Genomic DNA, 24,232 nt, shown 5'->3' on the forward strand with positions numbered 1-24,232 from the left:
GCGTGACGCAAAAAGACACGAAAAACGCAAATGCAGCTGGCTGCATTGGTTTCTTCGACACAGGTGTCGGGAATGTTGATTTCCACGGTTTATCAAAGTTTTGATGACATAAAGGTGCACTGCAACGTAGTCTCGGGCAACTTTTTTTTATGTTGCTTAGTGTACCATCACCTGACGAGGTAACCGGCAGGCCGCTTCAAAATACTGACGTACCACCGCAATGTTCTAGGCGATCCACACTTGATAAACGATGCCCAAGCGCAAGTGCCGACGGCGTTAGCCCATCTAACTACAAAACAGCTTGTCTGTCTTGCTGAATAACATGCACGGCCTGCGACAGCTCGGGAGCATTTACGTAGCAACGAATGAGAATGGCCGTACGATTTCGCACTTGACAAAACAGCCGGCAATGCAGTAAATTTGGCCTTCGGAGATCGCAGGCTTCGTAAGAACACTACAATAAAGTTGTTTCCATCCATTGTATGAACACTTCACCGACACACTAGAGTTTCATGCCTGTGCGTCCGGTCAGTCACACGTGAACTGTGCGAAAGCATTTATTTCATCTTGGACCTTGCCCTTCGCGACAAGCAAAACTCGGCAGCAAGAACACTTTCAACTTTGACAGCACCACGCTTGGCATAGCAATCTAGAGAATGCAGTACGTCCAACAACAATAATACGCACTTCATATGGAAAAACTTTATGGCGCACACACTCAGATGAAGCTGCGGCGCGGTGGACAGCCACGCTAGGACCGACTACCAGGTTCAACTGGGCATCGATCAATCACATGAAGCAGCGACGACACAGGGCCTCCGGTCCTCCTTGGGGGCGGCCTAGGCTATGGCCAACGTTACTAGAATAGGTTCCTAGTCTAGTAACGTTGGCTATGGCCACGATTTCAATGGAGTTTTCACCACCTACACACAGAACCACCACCACACATCGCAGGCAGCTATCATCTCGCAGTGTTTACCTTTCGCGAGCCGCAGCGCCCATGGCGCCCCCTGTATTTAAAATACTTGTAATATGTGTTTAGTTAAAAAACCTTAGCAGATTGACTTGTTAAACACCTGCTTAGTAAAATTTTTGTAGGTTTAACGCATAAAACATGAATAATTCACACATTTACCTAGCTTTAGGTAATAATTTTTGAAGTGACGTTACTACCGTGCGGCCCAGGAGCCACTTCTGTGTGGGGCTGGCTGCTGCACCGCCCGGTGCAGGAGACGCTACCATACTATTTGCTGTGAGCTCTAAAAAAACTACCCTATAAAGCTATAAAAACATGAAGTAAATGTTTTTTTGCAAATATATATTGTTGTTTTCAAAAACTAAATTGCGTCGTGTTGAGGAAGAAGTCGTGGACTCGTGGTTGCATAAACTACTCGGGAGATCCACAGAACACCTACCAGTTCGGAGATCCACAAATGTCACTGCCATCGTCATCAATAGCAAGTTCCTGGCCGCTTTGGTGCGTGTGTAGTGCATGTGAACATTGTTGCGTCTCTTAATTGCTGAGTATCGCGCCTCTACACTCGCAATTCTCCTAGATGTTTGGTTTCGCAATGATAATTAAAAATTAATAGTCCTAAGAAGTGCATGTGAGTACATCAATCCGAAGGATACGGGCAATTCTGATCCTCACAATTGCTACCGGGTGTTCTGGAAGGATAATACATACTGCGGCCACTATCACGCTCAAGTGATTAAGCTTTACGGTAAGTCCGTGCCTCTTGTATTCCCAATACGAAAACAAAGAGGAGGAAGCAGTCATTCTCAAGTTATTTACTGGTCATATTTTCTTAGGCACCGAGGTTGGTGCAAGGAATGCAACAGAAAAATGACCATCCATTTCGCAGACCCGATTGCGACCCCTCCGATAGCTGCAGTTCAAATGAAGTGGACAATGAGTCGTTTGAAAAGTAAGTTGCAATTGGTCACACTGCAGCTGATATGCTACTTGCAGCGTAATTATTACCGACAGCCAAGTTTGGCTATCGTTGACATTGCGGCTGATGTGCTACTGCGGCGCAATTATAATCGACAGCCAATTTTGCTCTGCACGTGGTGCCGTGTCACACATGAAGCACCAATGCTCTGATATACTCCCCGCCCCCTTAGCGAATATATCAGAGCATCAATGCTCCACTACTGCGCGGGCGCCGGAACGTCGTATTGAAGGTGTTAGTAAAGTTGCAGTATGCTGAAGAGCTATTTTATTCTATCGTGGTATGAGCGCAGCTTAGTCACATTTTTTTGTACAAGTGACTGGTTTAAAATTATTTTTGCTTGTGCGGATATACGCCCTGTTTGTGCTTGCAAACTAGCAGTGAAATTTGTGTGTTGGGTTGTCTGCACTTGTAAGAAACACGACCTCAAGCTGCTGTTAAGCCGAAGACAAAGCACGTCCGAAACCGTTTTAAGAAGCAGCAGAGAGGCCTGCTGATACTGAAAAAAAAAGAACAGAGAAAAAGCTTCTGAAAGAAGTGAATATATATGCTGAGGGCTCAAAATACAAAAGTATTAGAAAGAATAAGCCTACTGGAAAATGCGCTTCGTAGCGAAAATTTCCAAACAGGTTTATCATTTCTTCATAATCTGTTGTAACGCACTGCTGCTAGGGTTGTATGCAGCAGCAAGTTGCCTTATTCTTATAGCGTGCAATTTTGCTGAAAAACAGAATGCAATGTAAGCTCATGGGTGGCAGGGATGCATGCATGTTTCTCTAATCACTTGTAAATGTGCTTTTACAACTTTCACATTGTGGTGGATATTAAAAAGAACACCACTTGGTCAAAATTTCTTGAGCCCTCCACTACGACATCCCCTATAATCACACGATGGTTTTGAGACGTGACATGCAACGTATCATTACACTTTAATTGCATATCTCAACTGCATGCTATGTTTATCATATATATTATTTGACCATGCACACCTAGGATGCTACCGTGACAATTAAGGGTGCAATATACCTTATTTCTGCACATTCTACTTTTTCATTGCAGCAAAGAACCTTGTTCTTTGCGGGTGTTACAGCCGCAAGCCTCAAAAACAGACACGACTTGCACCTTTGCCACCACCATGTGCTGACACGCTGGAACCACCACAGCGACCATGGACAGCCCTGAAGTAGCCAACTCAAGTGTGAGGGAGGCTGCACCGCTTATCAATTATGTGCTCACTGACAGAGAGGTATCATAAAACTCTAGTATGCTTTGTCTTGAAGGTATATTGCTTTGCTTTAATGAGAAAATGTGCATTGACAAACTGATGTGTGCACATCATCTTTGACTTGTTTTATAGGTGCATCGGAGCAAAGGGATTGCCGTTCCCAAGAGGTTGTACAATCACCTCATGGGCTTGAAAAGACAGACCCGTTTCGTTCGTGAGGCGGCCGTTGCCATTTTTTATACAGCAGGCCTAGTCGGTAGAAATGTTACTGGCGCAGCCTCCAATTTTTCTAAAGGGGAGGCGAAATCTCCCTTGGAGAAAGAAACATATGCTGTGTTTTCAGGTAGGTGAAATTTTGCAATCTGACCAAAATTCATGAAAGTTGGTGGCTCCATTTTTGCACGTAATCAGCCGAGGTTTCACTGCCAACTTGTGTTATAATTACTTACTAAAGGTTCGAGTGAAGCTTTTGCCTACTGGAGCTGGGTACTTTTATGCAAGAATCCACAAACTAACTTTAAACAATATTAGAGAGGCAGACTGGTAGCACTCCTATTTATTTCCTTGTCATATTGACTCCTCTATTTAGAGCGCACATAATTGTCGCCTAATAAGTGCCCGTAACTTGCCTTGTCTTTAATCATGCAGATTTCTTCTACCAATTTTGAAACATACCTTTCTGATTGGAGAGGTTGAGCAAATGAAAAAGCTTTGGCAAACAATAAAGCTTTGGCAAACAACATTAATGACTTTATGAAATTAAAAGATTAACCAAGAAATGGAACATCAAATAAGATATTTTGTTTGTTTTCTGTGTTCATATTTGTGTCCTGCTTGCTCTGATGTAGCGGTGCACCTGCCAGTTGGCTAAGCACCGATTTGCTTGTTGGCCTATCAGAGTAGAATGCTACACTTATAAACTGGTACACCAGTACTGGTACACTGATAGACTGATACACTCATAAACTGACACATTCATAGACTGATACACTCATAGACTGGTACACCTATAGACTGATACAACTGTCGATAACCTGATAGCCTATCAGTTTTTCTATCATAATTTTTGCTAGGGCACCCACGGAGGAAGGAAAGGTGACACATGACGGGGACGCTACGCTTCCCCTAGGTGTGTCAGCACAAGCCATATCGTTCGGACTCGTGTACATGTGGCGAATAAACGTCCTAAGACAACACCACGTAGATCTAAGGCTTGTTCACGAATTCTCCTTCGAGGCGTGACGTCACCACACTACGACGGCGGGAGGATGGATAGATGGATATGGCTGTACCTTTTAGATCGGGCGGTGGCTAGCGCCACCAAGCCGTAATACTTAATGAGTCAAAAACTAGATTTATTTTTTTTCTTTAAAAAGTGAGCTTGAAGATTCGTGCTTTGCAGTGAAGAGTTTAATTTTCACTCGTGCCTAGACTTTAGCCACCAATCAGACAACCTCCTTCTAGTTTAGTCTACCCGCTTAAAGTCTATTTTGCCCTCCCGGTCCCAAAACCCCAGTGCTTTGAAAAACTCTGCGCCATCATCCTGAACTATAAGGTGAAGCCCTTTACAGAACATTATCAAGTGTTCGGCAGTGTCTTCTTTCTCTCCACACGCACCGATGCAACCAAGAAAAGAACCTGCAACCGAGCAAAGAACCGATGCAACCGGAGCAACCGATGCGGTAGCGCCACCTTACGGCAGCGGCTGCCATTCCTGCTCAAACGGCAGCTAGAGGTGTGCGCCGACTGGTCGGCGCGCCGCCGCCAATAGTTTTCGCCGCGCTGCCGCCGCCGACGCGAACTGATCGGCGCGCCGCCGCCGCCGCCAACGTTTTTCATCGGCGCAATCAGCGCGCCATTTATGCGCCAGCACTGACTTTTCACAGAGTTGTCTTCTTTTTCATCTTGATTCATAGCTTCGTTTCACATTTTATGTAGCTAGTAAAAACCAGGCTTCTTAGTTATCTTCGTCCAGCCTCAGAGACCGAGAGTACCACTATGAACAGCGGAACAAGTTCGGCGGCCGCTGCATGAAATGACATATTGGACAAATTGACTAAAAATAAATGTAACAGTTACAGTAAAGCATAGACACTGCCATCTTAGACTTAAAAGCAATTTTTTTCTGTTTTTTGTGTCGTAATTAGCTATGATTATGGTGATACGACGTCGAATGTAATGGCCCAGCGTTTTGATGCGTGCGAGTTCGCCATAGCACAATTCGAATATTCATATGGATGGAAAACGGCATCATTATCAGTCCAAGATGGCAGCCTATAATTGTGGCCGAAACAGGGCGTATATAAAGAAGAAATTAAGTGGTAGAGGTGCAGCACGAATGCAGCGCGTTAGATGAAGGTAGGAGGAGGAATAAATGAGGAAGGATAGGGAGGTTAGGCGTTAGATGAAGAACTACACAAAACCCCGAATGATGAAATCGAAAGGGAGAAGTTTATTGAAGATTAAAAGCGTCGAGGCATAATACATGCTCGAACCTACTCAGGGTATATCAGCACCTGTCCGCGGTGTTAAAGTTGATAATTTTCGAGGATGACCACTTATATGCAGCGTCTGAACATGCTGCAGAAAATATTTACCATCTGTTTTATTCTTTGACTTATCTGTTTGTACCGGCCTTGCAAGACATTGGATACCCGGGATGAAGATGCCAAGGCAGTAAGATGGCAAGAGAGAGAAAGGAAGGCTGCGGGATTAACCATATCTTGGCATCCGGTTTGCTGCCTAGCACTGGGGGTTGAGAAATAGGGGCAAGAAAGGGCGTGTAGAGAGACAAAAGAAAACGCATGTGCACTCAGGAGTAAGATGGCAAAGTTAACAGAGGATTTATTACATTCTGTACAGACAGGGCGAGAGGTCCCTTGCGAATGAGCTGGGTGGCTCACTATAAAGTGTACGTTTTGACTTAATCAGGGAATGGGTCCAGAATGCGCTGTTGAATCACGAGACACACACAACATTTCTGACGGTGCCGCTCACACTCGCTCAAGTCAAGGTCTTTGATTGGGGCGTGGCCACCACACTGCACCTGTGACACCAAGAAACCATTGTGGTCGTCTCGTCGAACGTCTTATGGTGTTGGAATGCCACCTCACTTCCCGGCTAAGATGGACAGTACACGGCGGACAGCAGGCTCGCAGCCCTTCGGTGACTTGTTTGATGAACAAAGAACGCGGCCCTCCCCCGTCGGCCCAGGCGCAGCGCGTAACAACGGCTATCCAGTAGTGAGAAGAGGCGTAATAAGCTTGTCTGAGACCACCAGTTTTAAAAAGAACAAAACAAAATTTAAAAAAAACTTGCCAGTAGACAATTTACAAAAGACGGCTGGATTCATCAAAAATGCAGAGACCGGCATTTGAGCGACATGTCATATATGACATAGTTCAGCAAACTGGTTTTCATCACGTAACTTGAACGGACCTACTGGCAGTGGGAGAGGTTGAGAATCATTGTCGCTGACAGATGTACTTCTGTTGCGAAGGTAATGCTCATAGTCAAACAAATAAAACTTAACATCACATTGAAGTCTTGATAAAAAGATAAGTCAAGTTAGTAAGCTCCTCAGGTGGCCAAGTAATAAATTACTTCAACATACTTTATGAATAAGAAATTTGCAAATAAAAAACGCAACCGATGTTTAATTGACATTCAATGACGTGACCGCAATCAACGGTGTGTCGTCGCTATAAAAACTGGAAAGTTATATGTGGACACGATCGGGCGAATGCGGCGGAGAACGAATATGTCACGTAATAAAAGCGATGTGATGTTGCACAATTTCATCTTTACAACTCCGTGCCCTTTTGCTTGCTCGTGATGTATTCGAAGGAGCTAGCCAAGTCTCAGGTAGAAGTCAAGCAGAGTAGCCGGGGCTGATAAGAGCGACGTTTATATACACTATTTACACATTAAAGGTAGCATCATGGAAGCCTGATGGGAGCTTCTGAGAGCTGGTTCAGAGAGTCTCGGTGCACGCGTTTTAAGCTGTGGTCTTCCTAAAATTCTCTGCAGGAGAAAACAGTGGACAGTTTGCAATAATCTGCAAGGTTAGTTTTCGAACCAAAAACTCTCGTTCACAGATTGCTTTTCTCGCTCATTTTGTTTTTGCCATTCACCTTTTTGAGATCTTGTTGTGCTCACGTGCCTTCGCTGGAATTCGTAGAGGTGACATTTTGTTGTACTCGCGTGCTCGCGTGCATTTACTGGAATTTGAAGAGGTAAAGACACAATGAGGGAGAAAAGCAGTCTGTGAACAAGAGTTTTTGGTTGAAAAATAAACCTTACAGAAAAGCCGCCTTGCAGATCACTGTAAATGGACAGACTGCATGTCCATTCAGTCCAGGGCAGTCCAAAGAAATTGTCGTCTTCATCTTCGTCCCCCAAATGGGGGGGGGGGGGTGAAGTGGTTAGAAGAAGGCACCTAATTTCTGCAGCCCAGCAGGGAGCACGGCGCAGCGAATAAAGATAAAAAAACGAGAAGGAGAAAGAGAGAGAAAGTCAAACACTGCCTTCTTTTCTACCCAGGAAATAGAAAGGATGCATGTTCAGTTCGTCACACGGCGAGAGAGAAACACAACGTAGGTCATAATGTAATAATACGCACAACACAGCACAGTGCAATAACGTTGCATCGCACGTGCAGAATAGGGCCTGCAGCGCTAGGCAAGCTAGGGCCTGGGGGAGTGGAAGACTTGAAAGCACCACAGAGTGTGGGAAACATACCTGACGACGGATCCCAACCTCTCGGCTAATTATTCAGCGCGTCTCGTGGCGCGTCGAACAAATCAAGCTGCCTCAATTTCCGACAGCTCTTCCTAGGCCACCAGTCAGTCAGGCGTGTCCAAAGAGTTTTTGACCAGGGGAGCCAACAGCCTTAAAGAATTCGAAGTATGACTTTCGTGTTGTCGCCTCTTTTGGCGCACCTCGAGAGCGTTGACCCGGAACAAATCAGGGTAGGTGAGGTGACTTTCCGCGAACCTTACCTGCTTTCCAAACCAGTTACTGCACGCAGTCTTCCCCTGAATGGATGAATGTGTGGTTGAAGAAAAAGAAAAAAAGACACTATCTTTCCTTGCGAGACCACGGCTCAGTCCCTTGAAGGGAAAGGGGAGAGTGGAGAAAATAGTTTAGAAGTAGGTAGGAGGAGAAGGTTTGGAAGAACGCGACGGTCATGGCTGCTAGAGCAGAAAGAGAATAGGGGTCATCGGCAGGGCAGTCCGAGCCGTACAACTTGGAAATGTGGAGCTGCAACCATGTACGCAGATACCTATGGTCAATCCCACACACAAAAAAGTCCTAGATCACCTTTCTTGGGCAAGAATACAGAAAACTAGCTAAGCGAGAAAACTAAAATAAGTAAAAAACTAACCGATAATCTAACCACCAATTGTCACCACAGCTGCGGAAGGAAAGAAGGAAAAACGTAATCCGCGACCTTGGCACCAGCGGCTACACAGAGGCATTTATTCGCAGAACACTGTGTATAAGAAAAGACACGGGAAACACGACACCAATGGCGCCGCAACGACGCCGCGTGTCGACCAAACTTGAGCTCTGGGAACAGCGAACGGAGTGCAATGGCAGAACACTGCGAGACCACTCGCAACAAGCTTGCTCCATACCAGTCCCGATGGCATGGTGTAGAGCTCGTTGCGTTGTTTTGTAGTCTTTCTGCATTCCTTGAAGTGCACAAAGAGCGCGAAAGCTTCGGCACGAGAAACCTGAGCGTGGAAACAACTTTGCCATCGAGTCTTTTGCAATGTGGACTCGACGAATGCAACGACGTGTGAGGGGCGACGGGAAGTTCTTATGCGCTTCAAAGATGTCTATGAATGGAAAAGTGTCTAAATGGGAACGAAAAAAAATCTACAAAAACATGGTCATTGCTATGTTGTGTCAGTACAACAGAATTGCAAGCTTGTTAATTGGAAAAAGATGGCAGCAATATCTCATAAAGAGACTCGAAAATTAAAAGCCTCTCTGATTGCCGAGAGGTAACAGAATTCTTCGACCAGGTAACAGAATTCTTCGACCAATAAATTTATTTCCGCGAGTGATAAAGGATCACGTACGACATGAACGGTGCGTTTCTGACCCCTTCCTTCTTGAAATATGACCGCGACCATTTTCATGGTACCTTAAAATACGCCGCCGCTGTTTAACTGGTAGCAAATGACATGACAAAAGGCCATGGTCTGTGCCATTGCTACATTTTAACAAAACTTGAAATTCAGCCAGATGGCGCATAGCTATCGGGAAATTTTGAGCGCAAACTAATGCTTCCACATGACGTTCACAAGCATCTGTCCTGTCTCTCTCGTTCGCTTTAACGTCTTGTTTGGCGCTCACAACTTTCCCAATCGCCACAATTATTCAAGAAAAAACTGAAGTGGCATCTGATGGCACAATCAGTTCAACGCAATAGAAAGACAGAATGGGTGCTCGGTTGCTCGCGAATCGTGCTGCTTTCTCGTCTTTGAAGCCACATTAATAATGAAACCGGAGCTGAGCACTCATACTCCGTTGATTAGGTACATAATCATAGATCAAGCTCAGTGTGGATTCCGATGTCACGTAATAAAGGTGACCTGCAGTGCCACATGCGTCACAACATACTGCAGAACCCAATTCCATGCCTTCGTACCTTCATGCTCGTTCAATATGAACGTTTGTAGATTGGACTACAGAAACAACATTAAAGACCGAGAATTATTTAATTCTTCCGTTCATTAGTAACGCACTTCGTTATGCATTCTTCTGTTCTCTGGGAGCTGGTCACGTGAGTTTTGTGGCATGAATTAACATAAATTGCTGTTCCTATTTTACCACAGTCACCGAACGGTGTACTCTATAAACACATCACCTGCATAAAACTTCGTGTCAGCACAACGTATGCAATGCTCAATTACATCGCCAAAAAAAATACGTGTTTCGTGCAAAGAATTCCTTAATGCTTCGTTAGATATTCGGCCGTTTAAATTAAAAATAGCACCACTGTGAACGGGATTAACTCCGTGACCAAATTTCAATGCAAAAAGCGCTTGAATAACTGCACCTTGCAGGCATGCAATATACATTGCATGATGTTTTAGATGTGTGGTGACTTCATTAGTTCAGGCTACATTGTTTTTGTAGAATTAGCTTTTTAGTCACGTTTACTAAGCTTTTTAATGTTAATATTTTACATCATCAGTCATTTAGTGATGGTCATTTCATTTCCACATCCTTAAATGAGAGTTATGAATAGTTAATATCCAAGCATTTTTTAAAGATATATGACTGGTTTTGATCAAAGGACCAACCCTAGAACGAGTTCCGGGGAGGGGGGAGATAGTAACAGTCTTATCATTCGAAAAAATAAAATTTTCGGCTTTACAAGCCGGAACGTCAATACGACAACAAGGCACGCCATCGTGGGAGGTTTTAAATATTCGGAACAATAGGTCAGCAAAATAAATGGAGCCCACATAGACTCATTCAGTAAATGTGCTTTTATCTTAGGACTCGATATAGGGCCCATCGTATAGCCAGAATTTCGGTCACATATAAAAATATTTTTCTCTGCAAAACATTTTCGCAATAGACTGCTTTCAATAGAGTAAATCAGCGCGACATTTTTCGAATACACCTGAAATAGTGGAATGACCGATCAAACTTTACGTGAATATCTATCACTTTTCGTCTCCACTGTCTCTTTCCAAGTTCGTGTTCTTCCTTTCTTGACATTCAACTTCACAGTAATTTAACAAATCCGCATCATATTGGTTCTATAGAAGAAAATAGCTTGTGGTATACCCATCTCAAATCAAACTTGGGCGTGTACTTACGCCCCATCTCACTGTTTTGTATCGATCATTTCAGCATTCTCATTTCACTTACGGCACTGTCACGTGGTTGCGACGGCAAAGAATATGGTACGTGGGTTGCTCAAGACGACACTTTTTGTTGAGTGAACATATGCATAGGAAAGTGCAAAGTACTAGAAATTCGTGCTTTACACAGATAGCGGTAATTAGAGCATTGGTCATCGGTAAAATGATCTGCGCGAAGGTACGTCGCCATTTATACACGTAGCATTCATATCGTAGGTGTCTCAAGCTTATCAGAAGATTCTAAAATAATCTAGAGTTTTCGCAGACAGCTAAGCGTCCTTTGCGCAAGGCAACTGATTAATATGTGGTGTTTAACGTTTTAAAACCACCACATGATTATGAGAGATGCCGTAGTGGAGGACTCCAGAAATTTTGACAACCTGGGGTTCTTTAACACGCACCCAAATCGCAGCACATGGGCATATACAGCATTTTCGCCTCTATCGAAAATAAAGCAGCCGCAGGTGGGACTTGATCCCGCGATGTGCGGGTCAGCAGCCGAGTACCTTAGCTACTGAACCACTACGGCAGTGCCTTTGCGCAAAACAGTGACATAAAAATACAAGCGAGCGTGGCAGTATAATAATGTTGCGATAAAATTTCAGCAGATGCAACATGTTTCACTGTGGATGCCATTTTCATACAGAACCGTCAGCGGGTGGCCACGCATTGCAAGGTGGATCGACGTCTTTAGGTATTTCGAGTAGGCTAAATTTCTACCTAAAACATACGGCGTGCCGACATCACTCACGTTGACTGTAAATATTAACGAAACTAAGTGCACGCTTCGGTGGGATGATATGTATATTATTAAGAAGCTGTTGTGTATTCCTCAAAGGTCGAGATCATCAATGGTCGAGCAAACCATCACTGTATATCACGTGCTAGATGAAAGGAATATATCGATGTAATGTTTACAGCCAGCCTATAGACCGCAACTGACGGTGTGGGCCGACATCACTCCTGTAAGTCTATATATTTAGGGTTGTATCCGTTACAGTAAAATGTAACTAAATACCTCACTCGTTACACAAATAAGAAAAAAGGGAACGTTTCACGGCTCCACGTTATATAGATACATAAAAAAGGTAACGCATTACTGTTACTGTAGCCGAAAAAAACAGAACGAATGTTACCTCTGCCGTTCCTGAGTCATCAGTTTTAATCAATGTGTCTTTGCTGCAGAAACCCACAATGATAATTTTAAATCTCAAATTTATGTTTCACACATACTAACCCAAGCAAGGATTATACTCAAAATGCTCAATTAACGAGAATGATTCGTACAAATGTACTGAACCTTAGCAATGTCATATAGAGCTTAATGATGCCTGCACATGTGATGGCTTCTGACTCTGCAGTGACACAGGATGAAACCATTTTTTTTTTTCATTGGAGCATTATACACAAAGTGAGGTCCAATAATCCACGGTATTCATGAAGAAACTATCACTGAGCTCTCAAGAAATTTACAAATATCGGCCTTTTCTTGATCCTTCAGCACCTCCAATAAAGCAAGTCGAAATCGCCACTGTTGGACCTAGCCACCGGAATGGCCCGCCGCGCGCCAGTAGGCAATCACGGAGGCCTACATTGGTGCCTTTTTATTAGAGAGGGGGGGGGGGGGATCGGGAGATGTCGTGGGGAAAAAGGGGGACACTTACAAGTTTGTGACACAAGATGTGCCTTGCAGAGAAAAATCACGTCTTGCAACACACATCTTGCAATAGCAGCCTTTTTTTAATATGTTGCAGGTTTTATTTTTGTTTATATAAGAATTCAAATCATGCCTAGAAATCAAATATACAAAAGAACAAAAGTTTCCAGAACTCGTAATTGCATTGTTCTATGGTGTCTTTTCCGGAACAAGTCGAAAGTGGCAGTTGCTATTTCGATTTCTCACAGATCTGATGGGTATTGAGCACGTGAACACGCTACAAAAAGCATTGAAAAGTTGAATGTTTTATACATACTTATCAAGCATTCTTATTTGTGACGTTTTTAAGAGAAATTTTAATGGGGCCCACTTGCAAGGGGTGTTTTCCTCCTTTGACCAAACACCAAGCGGTCGGGGAGTCAACGTTCTCTGCAGGCGTGGTCAATGGACGCCCAGCTCGTGACCAGTATGGGCTGTGTATCTGAGCAAATATTGCATTTTCTCTCATCTGCACATATGACCATCGACAGGTTTTTGTCTTGGGGGGATGTAAACCCTCCTTTCAACTTGCATCACGACTGATGGAGTAGGTCGTGTTGGTGTCGCTAGAGTGGGTAGCAAGTGCTGGTGGAGTTTGAAGGGTTCAAGTGTCCTTTTTGCACCACCCGCCTCGCCCACGCCCATGTCCACACTTCATTCATTGAACACCGCGCTGAGAACTAGTTGAATAAATGCGCAGATTTGTTTCCTTCCGCATCCTATACCACTGCATAAAAGATTCTCACATTGTGAAAAGTAGGTATTTTGATTCGTTTGAAGGAAAGTTACATTCAAAGCATGACAGATACTCAAAAAAGCGGTTTCATGCAATCGCAATAAGAAAACTCGAAGCAGAGGTGCTTCTTCTTTTGTGCAGCGTACAATGTAAAAGTAAGATCAGATTCGGAAAAAGCGAAATGAGTGACTTGCGTCACTGCTTGCTCATTGTTCAATGAAAGAAGCTTTCATGAAGTATGACGCTGCCAACAACAACAACAAACTGATGCATCTTAAATTAAAAAAAGCAAAGTGCTGCACATTTACTGTAGAACATGAACATAGATTGAAATGCGCGTTATTCTTTCAGGAATGCGAAATAAAAACTATTTTACAAAACGCTTTGCATTCATCGGGATGTCGACACATCTGCGTAGTGTCATTTATGCTATTTGGATTAAAATTCCTGAATTTCAACTAATTCAGTAACCTGTGGCAGAAGAGCCTTTTGAATTTCCAGTTTCGGTTTCTGCGCCGCCGGCGCCGCCGCCGCCTACGAAAAATGGCCGCGCGCCGCCGCCACCGTCGACTCTGAACGACCCCCACGCCGCCGCCGGTCGAAATCACCTCGGCGCACACCTCTAACGGCAGCCACGGTGTAAGAAGGAGAGGTGACCGAACTACTGCAGCGAGCGGCCGTGACGAGAGCACTCCGTAGCGCTCACAGTTGGCCGCCTCTCCACTAGATCGCGGGCGTCGTTCTAGCCCTCCCGGTCTTGTGCGTCTTGTGCATGAGATCAGAAGTTCAAGCAAGATTAGAAATTAAGCAACGTGGAATAGGTAGGCTTCCTTTAGGAGCTCACGGGAATACACCAAATCAGGGAGTACAAGGTGATATGGGATGGACATCATTTGAGGGCAGAGAAGCTAGCAGCAAGATAAAATTTGAGAAGCGATTGAGAGAAATGGGGGAAGAGCGTTGGGCTAGGAAGGTTTTCAGCTACTTGTACATGAAGAATGTCGATACAAAATAGAGGAAGCGAACCAGGAAGTTGACTGGTAAATACTTAGAAAACAGCAGGTGGCAAAACCAAAAAGAACTATCGGTTAAGAAGAAAGTGAAGGAAACGGAGACTGACATGTGGAGGATGGGCATGATAAAGAAGTCCGCACTAGAGATCATTCGAACGTTTAAGCAGGAAATTGCCAAGGAAAGGATCTATGATAATACTCGGGGTAGTTGCCTACTGTTTGAGGCCAGAACGGGAGTACTGCGAACCAAGACATATCGGGCCAAATACGAAGGAATAGACACAGTATGCAGTGCGTGTGGAGAGGAAGAAGAAACTGCCGAACACTTGATAATGTTCTGTAAAGGGCTTCACCCTATAGTTCAGGATGATGGCGCAGAGTTTTTCAAAGCACTGGGGTTTAGGGACCGGGAGGGCAAAATAAACTTTAAGCGGGTAGACTTAACTAGAAATAGGTTATCTGATTGGTGGCTAAAGTCAAGGCACGAGTGAAAATTAAACTCTTCACTGCAAAGTACGAATCCTCAAACTCTTTTTTTTTAAGGAAAAAAAATATAGTTTTTGGTTCACTAGGTATTACGGCTTGGTGGCGCTAGCCACCGCCCGATCTAAAGGGTACAGCCATATCCATCCATCCATCCATCCATCCATCCATCCATCCATCCATCCATCCATCCATCCATCCATCCATCCATCCATCCATCCATCTCCCGAGCGGCCGCTTGTTGAGCGCACCCCGTAGTCGAGTGTGACAGCAGCGTCGGCTTCGTTGCTTTGTTCCCGCTATTTTATTTGTCACACCTCGCATGCGTGCTTTATGGCCTCGTAAGGCATCAGTGACATGGGGAAGTGCTTCGTTCCGCAGTGCAACAGCGGCTACAAGTCGTGCAAGACGAAATTCTCGCTCTTCAAGCCGCCCGCAGACGCCGAGAAACTCGCGGCATGGAGGCGGGCGATCCCACGAAAGGACCGTGTTCTGACCCGGAAGGACCTTGTGTGCGAGCGGCATTTTGCTCCACATTTCGTGGTGAAGACGTGGAGTGCCGAGTAAAAGGGACATAACCTCATGCAAGGTGACCGTAGAGCTACGTTGGCGAAGGACACGGTACCATCAATTTTTGATGGATGCCCCGCTTACCTCACGAAGGAAGTGAAGCCTTCGAGAAAACCGGTGAAGCGGAAAGCTAACACCAGTGAGCTGCCAGCCAAGTCACACCGCCTGTCTCCCGGGAATGGAGAATGCAGTCATAGCGCAGCAAATGCACTTGACAATCCACCAGAAGGTGATGACAACACGCTTGACTTAACAGAGAACAGAACTGGAATTGCAGAGCTTCGCCCATCCGCCTTTGACGTACTTTTCGAAAGTGCACAGTCCGCGCGTCTTCCCGAATCCTCATGGGCTGTACATCGCGTAGATATGGAGGGCATTCGAGATATTGTGTACTCGAAAATGGCTGTGAAGCAAGATTCTGCGGCAGCGAATCTTTACATATCTAAGGCAGTGTACATCAAAAGTGACATGAGTGTGAACATTGTTCTGCTCGGGAAGTCCCTCAAACCTGCCGCCGCTGGGCTAATTGCGAGCGTGACGACCCTTTATGATGTGGAACAAGTTGTGAACGCCGTAAAAGCAATCAAGGTTTGCTCAGGAGGACCGAGCATCAAGGAATATCCCAAAGCGGAGCCTGAGTGTGCTTATGGCGATCTTCTAGGAAAATGGAGGCATTCAAGGTGCACAATGACAGTGGCCGAAGGAAGTGTCTGCAAGGCTTGCAGCTCTCTTTGTGACACCCTCCGCATCCATAGGTCTCGTCAGGTGGCTAGAAAGAAGGGACGGAGGGTGCTTCAGCGCATTAGGATACCGGTGCAGTCTAAAGAAAGGGGAAAAATTGAAACACTCCGAAGGGCCAAGACGTCACTGACAAGGTCAAAGGCGCGCCTTTTGGTAAGGAACAAGGTGCTATTGATGGAACTGAAGCAGTCGAAGAACAAGATGAAGTCGCTTCAAAATGAAGACCTCCAGCACCGCCTGCAGCAGCACGACATTCCGTCAGCACAGCTACTTCTCATTTCAGAGTGTCTTTCAGCAGCAAAATGCACAAATAAGAGAAACCGAATATACACGATGAGTGGCTGTTACTGTGTCTCCTTCTTCATATCCGCAGTTCCTCTACGTACTCATTCTTAAGGAACAATGACATCCTCCCGCTGCCCTGTGTCACGACCATCAGGAAATACGTCAGCGTGATGGGACTGAAGTGCGGCTTTGATGAGCGGTTTCTGGCAGCCCTCACAACAAAGATGGCAACCAAGAGTCCTATGGAACGAAGGGGAATGCTAGTGCTTTATTAAATTCAAGTCAGGAAAGAACTAGCCGTGAATTAGAAGACCATGACATACTCCGGGTTGGTTGACCATGGGCAGGACGATCGATACTGTAAGGAGCTTGCCGACCATGGACTTGCATTTGCTTTTGCTCCATTTGCTGACAGCTATCTCCAGCCTGTTGCAGTTTTTGCATCGAAAGGACCAACGAAAAGAACTGTGCTTTCACAGCTGCTCCTTCAATGCATCCTGAAACTCGAACAAGCTGGAATACGCATCGATAGAGTAGTTTGTGATGGTGCATCAACCAATCGTAGCATGTGTAAGCATTTCGGAGTTAGCGGGGTTTTAGGAAGTACCACCAACTCTTTTGAGCACCCATCTGACAGTTCAAGGGAAGTTTACATGCTCTCAGATGCACCGCATTTATTTAAATGCATTAGAAACCACCTCTACAGCAAGAAGGAGTTCCACATCAATGGGAAGTGTGTACGGTGGTCATGCTATGGCGCTTTGTATGTAGCAGATACAAAGCACGCAGGGGATGAAAGACCATGCCCGAAAATCACATACAATCATGTGAACCCTTCAAACATGTTGAAGATGAGAGTAAAGCTGGCAACGTAGATATTTATCGAGTCTGTTGCTAAGGGGCTTCAGTTCTACGCCAAGCGGGGTGCGCCCCGCTTGTATGATGTGGAGCCCACAGTGCAGTTTACTCTACTCATGAACAATCTGTTTGATGCCTTGAATCGTCGGTTTCCGGCTGAGGAAGTGCCACTGGGTGGAAATGACTTCCAAGTCATTGAAGACGCGTTACAGTGGCTTGACAAATGGGAAGAAGTTGTCAGTGGGAAAATTCACAAGGACTTCTTTTTGACTCCCTCTACTGCAGAAGGCCTCCGGGTGACTTTAAAGCCAGTTGTTCAACTGTCAAATTATATACTGACTGAGTGTGGCGTTGACTACATCCTAACAGCAAAACTGAATCAAGACCGCCTCGAGTGTTCCTTCGGAACGATTCGGCAAGCTGGAGGTCAGAACGAACACTCTACGTTCCCTACATTTCTCCAGCTTTATCGCATGCTTTCCCTGTACACCCTTCTCAAACCATCAAAATTTGGGAACTGCACGGTAAATTCCGAAGAGAAAAGACCTTGCATCACTGTTGGTGATATGAGGTTGGCATTTCAGCCAGATGTGCAGCAAACGAGCAGGCTTGACAGCCTGAGAGCAAGACTCGATGGACTCATTGAGGTAGGACGTTGGGAATGTGAAGATGTCCTGGAGCATGACTACAGGATGGCAGATACGGTAGATTGCATAATCTACTACGTCACCGGTTATCTTTGCAGAAAGATTGGTAAACAGACCGTGTGTGCTACCTGCACAGATGGACTCATTAAACACACTGGATTCTGTGGCATTCCAGAGGCAGATCTGGTGAATTGCAAAACGCGTGGTAAGCTCATCCATCCAAACTTGAACATATACTACCTCCTGAAGGCAACGGAAAAGGAGTTCGCGAAACAGCTCAGCGACAACTGCGTGTACAGTACGACACTGAACCATGTGCTGCTTACATATCCTTTCATGTTCCCATGTTCCCTGCACAAAGCAGACGTAATGGCGAACGTGCTGCACTACTACATTTGCATGAGGATGCGGCAGCACTGCAAGCAGCAGCGACAAAAGGAGGCAAAGAAAAGCCAAGAAATGAGGAAGCGATCCAAGCTTGTCTGAGTTGCTCTGTGCTTTACAGTGACCTTGTGAAGGTGATCTTTACAGTGGCCTAGCTGTGCTACAGTTACAGAAGTGACCTTGCTTTTTGCTTTGAAGGCACATTAAACAGGCAATTAAAATTGAGAGAATCTGTCCTATTATTTCTATGCCACCGAAAGCATAAAATAAAAGTCCACCATTTTCTTATTTGCATTACCAACAAGTGAAACACCCCAAAATACTATGGTCGCATTATTGATTCATGATACTTGCTAACATTCAGGAAGTACATGTAGCTTGTTAGTCTTCGTAAATTAGACTCGGAAAGCAACAAAAGCGTCTTCCCAGAAACCGGCTAGTGGTAGCGTATATATTTATTGTAAACTGAAGTAGGAAGTTTTAGCAGACGATGTTTCGAGCGCGGAAGGCGAAATGCGCGAGACACCGCGAACTGCCCGTTGCGACTGTGCTGATGATCGTTGTGAGCGCCAGCAGCTAGCGAGATCTGTCGAACTAGTTGCGCGGCAAGCTTTCGTTTGCGATGTAAGGAAAAATCTACGATCATAATGAACCCCAATGGCTTTTATTTGCGGCTTAGCAAGCCGCAAGCCCTCCGTCCTGACAAAGCCGCTTCACGAAGCGATGGACCGGAGTTTGTGGCGCCATCTGCTATCGCGCCGGAAAACTCCGTCCATTACGGGGCCGCGCTACAAGAGCGCCGTTCGGTCACCTCTCCTTCTTACACCGTGACGGCAGTCAGCCGCCGTTCATGCTGATTACTGGGAGTCACGGTTTCGTAGGCAAAATTAATAATAGTTTATTTAACTGTTTTAGAAAGTAAAAAAACATACAAATGAGAAGTATTTTCTTTTATTTTTTTAAACTGTGTAATTTTTAAAAGTTAAATTGAGGTAGTTTTTTGTAGTCTTTCGAAAGCAGCGGACAGGACATCACTGTTGCGGTAAACATCACCATCGTCGTGCTTTTTTTCCCACTTGTTTGTTTGCACCGTGCCACGTGCGCTTCATGTGCATTACGTGCTGTTTCTCCATTGTTCTTAATTTCCTTGCCATTTGCTCAAGCTTTGTTAACGGCCGTGATTGCTTGAAGGGAGCTACTGGACAACGTCCGAGATAGTGATGTGTGCCTATGTGACAGTCACTGAGTGATTTGTGAAGATGCCTGGGCATTGTTGTGTTCCGGGCTGCTGCGGGAATTACGACGGAGAAAAGACTGTGCGAGTCTTCACTTTCCCAGCTGATACCGACAGAAGGAGGAGGTGGTTGAAAGCCGTTCCGCGTGCCGACTTTGAACCCGGAAAGCGCTCAGTGGTAAGTCTAAAATGCCTGATATTTATTGCGCGACGTTTGTGTGGTTACATAATGAACTATGCTGGTTTTAAGTTATGAATTTGCCATTTCGCTCATGAAATTAACTGTCTTAATTATTATTTGGGTTTCGTTTTACAGGTCTGAGGAGGGTCAGACATTCTGACTTCCTCTAAGTATGTGGGCTCAAAAACGGGCAAAGTCGTCGAGGCAAAATTGAAGATCGCTCCACTCATCTCTGACGCCGTTCCCAGTGTATTCCCGAACTGTCCTGCGTACCTTTCGCGCCCGCCGCTACGTCTCGAGAGGCGCCCGCTGATAGAAGGATGCGCCTTGAAGTCACCTTGTTCTATAAACGTTGCTTGAAGCAGCCTCTTTACGAGAAGCCAATTCATTTCAGTCACATGTGGAGGAGGAAACAAAGCACAAGTTTGACACCTTCCAGGCTCTACTGGAGTGCCTTCCCGAGATGAAGCTTTCAAACTTTTTGAACGTCATTTCCAGACATGCGTGCATTCATTTTCTGAAACTTGCTTTTGATGACGCCCCTCGTGTTTTGCTGTCAATAACGGTATTAGAAGATCTCACGGCGAAAGTTCATTGCCAAGATGTGCAGCTTAGTACGATTGGTGGCATTGGTGCCATCCCTCACAAAGTGAATGGCATTAGTTTTTTGACACGCCTGCTAGGTTCTGTAGAGCCCTTACATAGAAAATTTTCCTGTAAGCATGAAGACAAATTGAGGGTTTGCTTAAATTGGCATTTTCTCTGCTTCAAGATACCTCAAACTGTGAACTAGCAGGTGCTGAACTACTCAATGCAATCCGTTTTTTAAAAGAGCAAGTTTCTCTTTTTCTCGTCAGGCATAGCAAGCAATCTCGGTATTATCCAGAGTTCCTGGTATTTTAGAGCATTCTATTTACAATTTCCCCGCATGCCTGTAGATTCTTGCGCAGTACCGGTAATGTTAGGCTGCCTCATCCATCCACTATACGTCGTGTGTGTAATTCATACAATGTAAGCCCAGCAGCTGAGCAGCTAGGCGCTTCTGTTCTTTCATATGCAAAAAAAAGGGCAAGAAAAAATTGTTGTTCTCATGACGGATGAAATTCACCTGCAGCCATATTTGGACTAAAAGAGAGGAACAAATGTTGGTGCGGCTAGCAATAGCTCTAATGCAGCAAAAACAGCGAATGTTTTTATGATGCAAAACCTACTTTCAAGTAAGAAGAATGTTGTGCACATACTGCCAGTAGAGCGCATCAATGCGGAGGAGCTGCACACTACTGCGTAGTATCATTACTCAGTTGGAAAATGTTTGGTTGCGTATTATTGGTGTAATAACTGACAACAACTCAATCAACCGCAAAACAATGTCACTTTTTGGGGCACCGGGCGAACTTCAGAGTGTTTATCCACACTCTGCTGAACCTGACCGTCCTTTTTATTTCCCGATTGATCCTGTGCACCTAATGAAGTATGTGAGGAACAACTGGCTCAATCAGCGAAACTCTGGGACATGCATGTTATTTCCTACCGCCACAGAATCTAGCGTACAGCCACCCATATTTACAGCGTCATTTTGTACACTTCGAGAACTACACTTGAAAGAACAGGGTCAGCTCATCAAATCTGCACCGGCGCTTACGACGAATCTCCCAATCCTTCCAATATGGAACGACAAAATGTTAAGCTCGTCTACAGCAGCAGCTCTTCGAGCATGTGGGCCTAAACTTCAGCTCGAACATGTGGCTGGCACAGCAGAGCTTTTAGAACTTATAACTAAGTGGTGGAGCATTGTTAATGTAAAAACATGCAACAAGGGCGTTCAACTTTGTGATGAGCTGCAGTCACCGATTGCGTCAGTGACAAGTGCACAGGTTCACTTTCTGGTGAATATAGTGGAGTGGCTAGATCTGTGGCAGTCCGTAAGATTTGACACAGGTGTACTCGCAAGAGAGACGCACAGTGCCCTCGGTCTCACAAAAGACACCTTAGTAAAGGTTATGAAGTATTGCCTGAATGAGCTGCACTTTGATTATGTGCTTTCAGGGAAGTTTCAAACAGACTCGTTGGAAGATAGGTTCGGCAAATACCGTGAACTCTCCGGTGCTCAGTACCACATTTTCATCCGACAAGTATACGAGTCTGAGCGAAAGCTTTGTCTGCAGAACGTTCTGGAGCTCCCAGAAATGGAGGCTGCAGACGTGGTGGCAGTGAATATTGCTGTACTTGATGATTTTGAGATTGAATTAATGGATCAGACAAGAAGGTGCCGAATCTCCCAGCAATCACGTATGTTGCTGGCTGCATCCAAGAAGCTTTCGTGCATGGCTTGCAAAGAAAGTTTAATCCTGGATGACGACATTGAAGTTGAAGGCGTAGAATTGATCAAGTCCATGACACGTGGTGGTCTTAAGTTTCCGCAGCCTGCCATAGTAAATGCCGTTGTAACTGCGGAAATAGTTCTTGACAAACTTAGGAGCGAACAGCATGCAAAACAATCTCATGCGTTACCAAATCAAAAGGAGGCTTTCTTGACACCAACACATGATTTGATAAACAACAATGTTGACTTTGATGTGTGTGAACATGGACACAGTACATAGTTGGTAATGCATTATGTTCTAAGTGCAGCAGCAAACACGCTTTCGAATAATTTGTGTAAACGAAAAAATTATCAGTTGGTTGTTAAAAAGAGATAAAGAGCGAAAATTGAAGACATTGAAGAAGTTACTACTGTGATTGTGTGTGTTGGCTTGTGACTTCTTTTTTATGCGAGAGTTTAGAAACAAATTTTTTATTGTATTTTCATATTCTGCATCTTTTCTTGTGTGTACTGAGAAATTTGTGGTAGCGTTCGCGTATTTCATATGAGTTATAGTTGTAGCAGTTGGATAACCTTTTGCTGGCTGTTTCTTTTTCCTAAAATAAAAGCACGACTTGTCGAAATCGCGTGCTTGGTCCTTAAAAATTATAAGGAACGTATTTTCGTACACCTGCGCATCGATACAAAAGCAGTAATAATATGCCTGAATGTTACTCGTTATACGATCAAGGAAGCCAGAAGAAACATTCATTTAAACTCTAAGCAATTGAACCACAATTCTGCGATCGAGTAAAACGTTTTTTGGAGCCGACTGAAAAAAAAAAGAAGGTTACTGGTCCTTGCTCAGCCTCGAAAACCTTCAGGCGCACGTGGAACTGCGTCGAAAAGCCGTGCGCATGAGCAAGCTGAACCTCCAGGGCCGTCGTAGTGCGGTGACGTCATGGAGCCGTGGAGAGGCCTTAAAAATCGAGGTGGTGTTGCCCAAGACCGAGTCCGAACGCCATGTCTTTCGCTGACACCTAGCGGAAGCGTAGTGTCCCCGTGGTGGCGCGTGGCCGACGCGGCACGATCAGCTGTGAAAAAAAAACAAGGGGGGGGGGCAGCAGACCACCTGCTGCGACTCTATTCAGTTTTCCCCATCGTCCCTAATACTGAGACGCGATCTCTTAATTGCACAGCTGCGCACACAGCAAGAAAACGCACCCCGACTTCCGTAACGCGCGGTTCGTTGCGTTAATTACGTCACACACACACTCGCTAACAAGTTCATCGCACTCGCGAAATGCACGGTGGACGACGCGTCGGTGATTCCCAAACTCTGAGACACGATCTCTTACTTGCACAGCAGCGCACACTGCAAGAGAACGCGCCTTAACATCTGCAATGGGCGGTTCATTTTGTTAATTAAAACGGCCTCGTAATTCCACAGCAACACACAGCGTGAGAATGCGTCCCAACGTCTGCAAGGCGCGGTTCATTCCGTTAATTAAAAGGGCCAGCGTCACTCATGCACTCGCGAAATGCACCATGGACGACACCAAACCCTCAAGAAACCACAAATTCAAGGGCAAATTTCTCCGCCAAATCTGGTGGCAGTTTGGCAACACTGATACTCAAAGTCTGGCAACAATTTATGCAACGCTAGGGTGGCTAGAACTAGCAACGCCAAGTAGAACCTTATTTATTATTTATTTATTAAAGATACTTTCAAGGCCAGAAGGCACTACAGAAAGGAGTAGGGAAAACAATAATTTACAAGTGCAGTAAAAGAAAAAAAGAAGTTACAGGACATCTTGTACGGTGAGCTTAGAATATTTTTTGTCTATTATGCAGGCGATGGAGGCGGGAAGGTGGTTCCAGGCGGTGCTTGTCCTAGGAACAAATGAGTCATTGCACAATCTGGTGCGACATGATGAGACCTACCTTATAGCAATGATCGATCCTCGGTGATATGAAACTAGGTAGATGAAATAGGACGTCCTTCAAATGGCTGTTAAAATGATAGATTTTGT

At 45.0% G+C, this 24,232-nt stretch overlaps 1 protein-coding gene, 1 long non-coding RNA gene and 1 pseudogene across 4 annotated transcripts in view; all 3 read left to right on the forward strand.

The window, feature by feature from the left end:
• The first annotated feature begins 212 nt into the window (after positions 1 to 212).
• Positions 213 to 12,614, forward strand: LOC142783834 (uncharacterized). Its single transcript, XR_012888506.1, has 3 exons — positions 213 to 1,724; positions 1,813 to 1,928; positions 3,015 to 12,614. It is a non-coding gene; the product is annotated as an uncharacterized LOC142783834 (long non-coding RNA).
• A 6,953-nt stretch (positions 12,615 to 19,567) lies between these two features.
• The window catches only part of TTLL12 (Tubulin tyrosine ligase-like 12), a 457,993-nt gene continuing 453,328 nt past the window's right edge, over positions 19,568 to 24,232 (forward strand). For 2 of the 3 annotated variants that reach the window (XM_075882498.1, XM_075882503.1), the window contains exon 1: positions 19,568 to 19,894. In XM_075882498.1, coding sequence (XP_075738613.1) covers positions 19,742 to 19,894 — 153 coding nt within the window. In that variant the 5' untranslated portion in view covers positions 19,568 to 19,741. The remainder of the gene's footprint in view (positions 19,895 to 24,232) is intronic. The other variant, XM_075882499.1, reaches the window with a different exon arrangement.
• On the forward strand, positions 19,946 to 22,843 carry LOC142783771 (uncharacterized; annotated as a pseudogene).

Source organism: Rhipicephalus microplus, unplaced genomic scaffold, assembly GCF_043290135.1.
Source record: "Rhipicephalus microplus isolate Deutch F79 unplaced genomic scaffold, USDA_Rmic scaffold_12, whole genome shotgun sequence".
NCBI classification, from domain to species: Eukaryota; Metazoa; Arthropoda; class Arachnida; order Ixodida; family Ixodidae; genus Rhipicephalus; species Rhipicephalus microplus.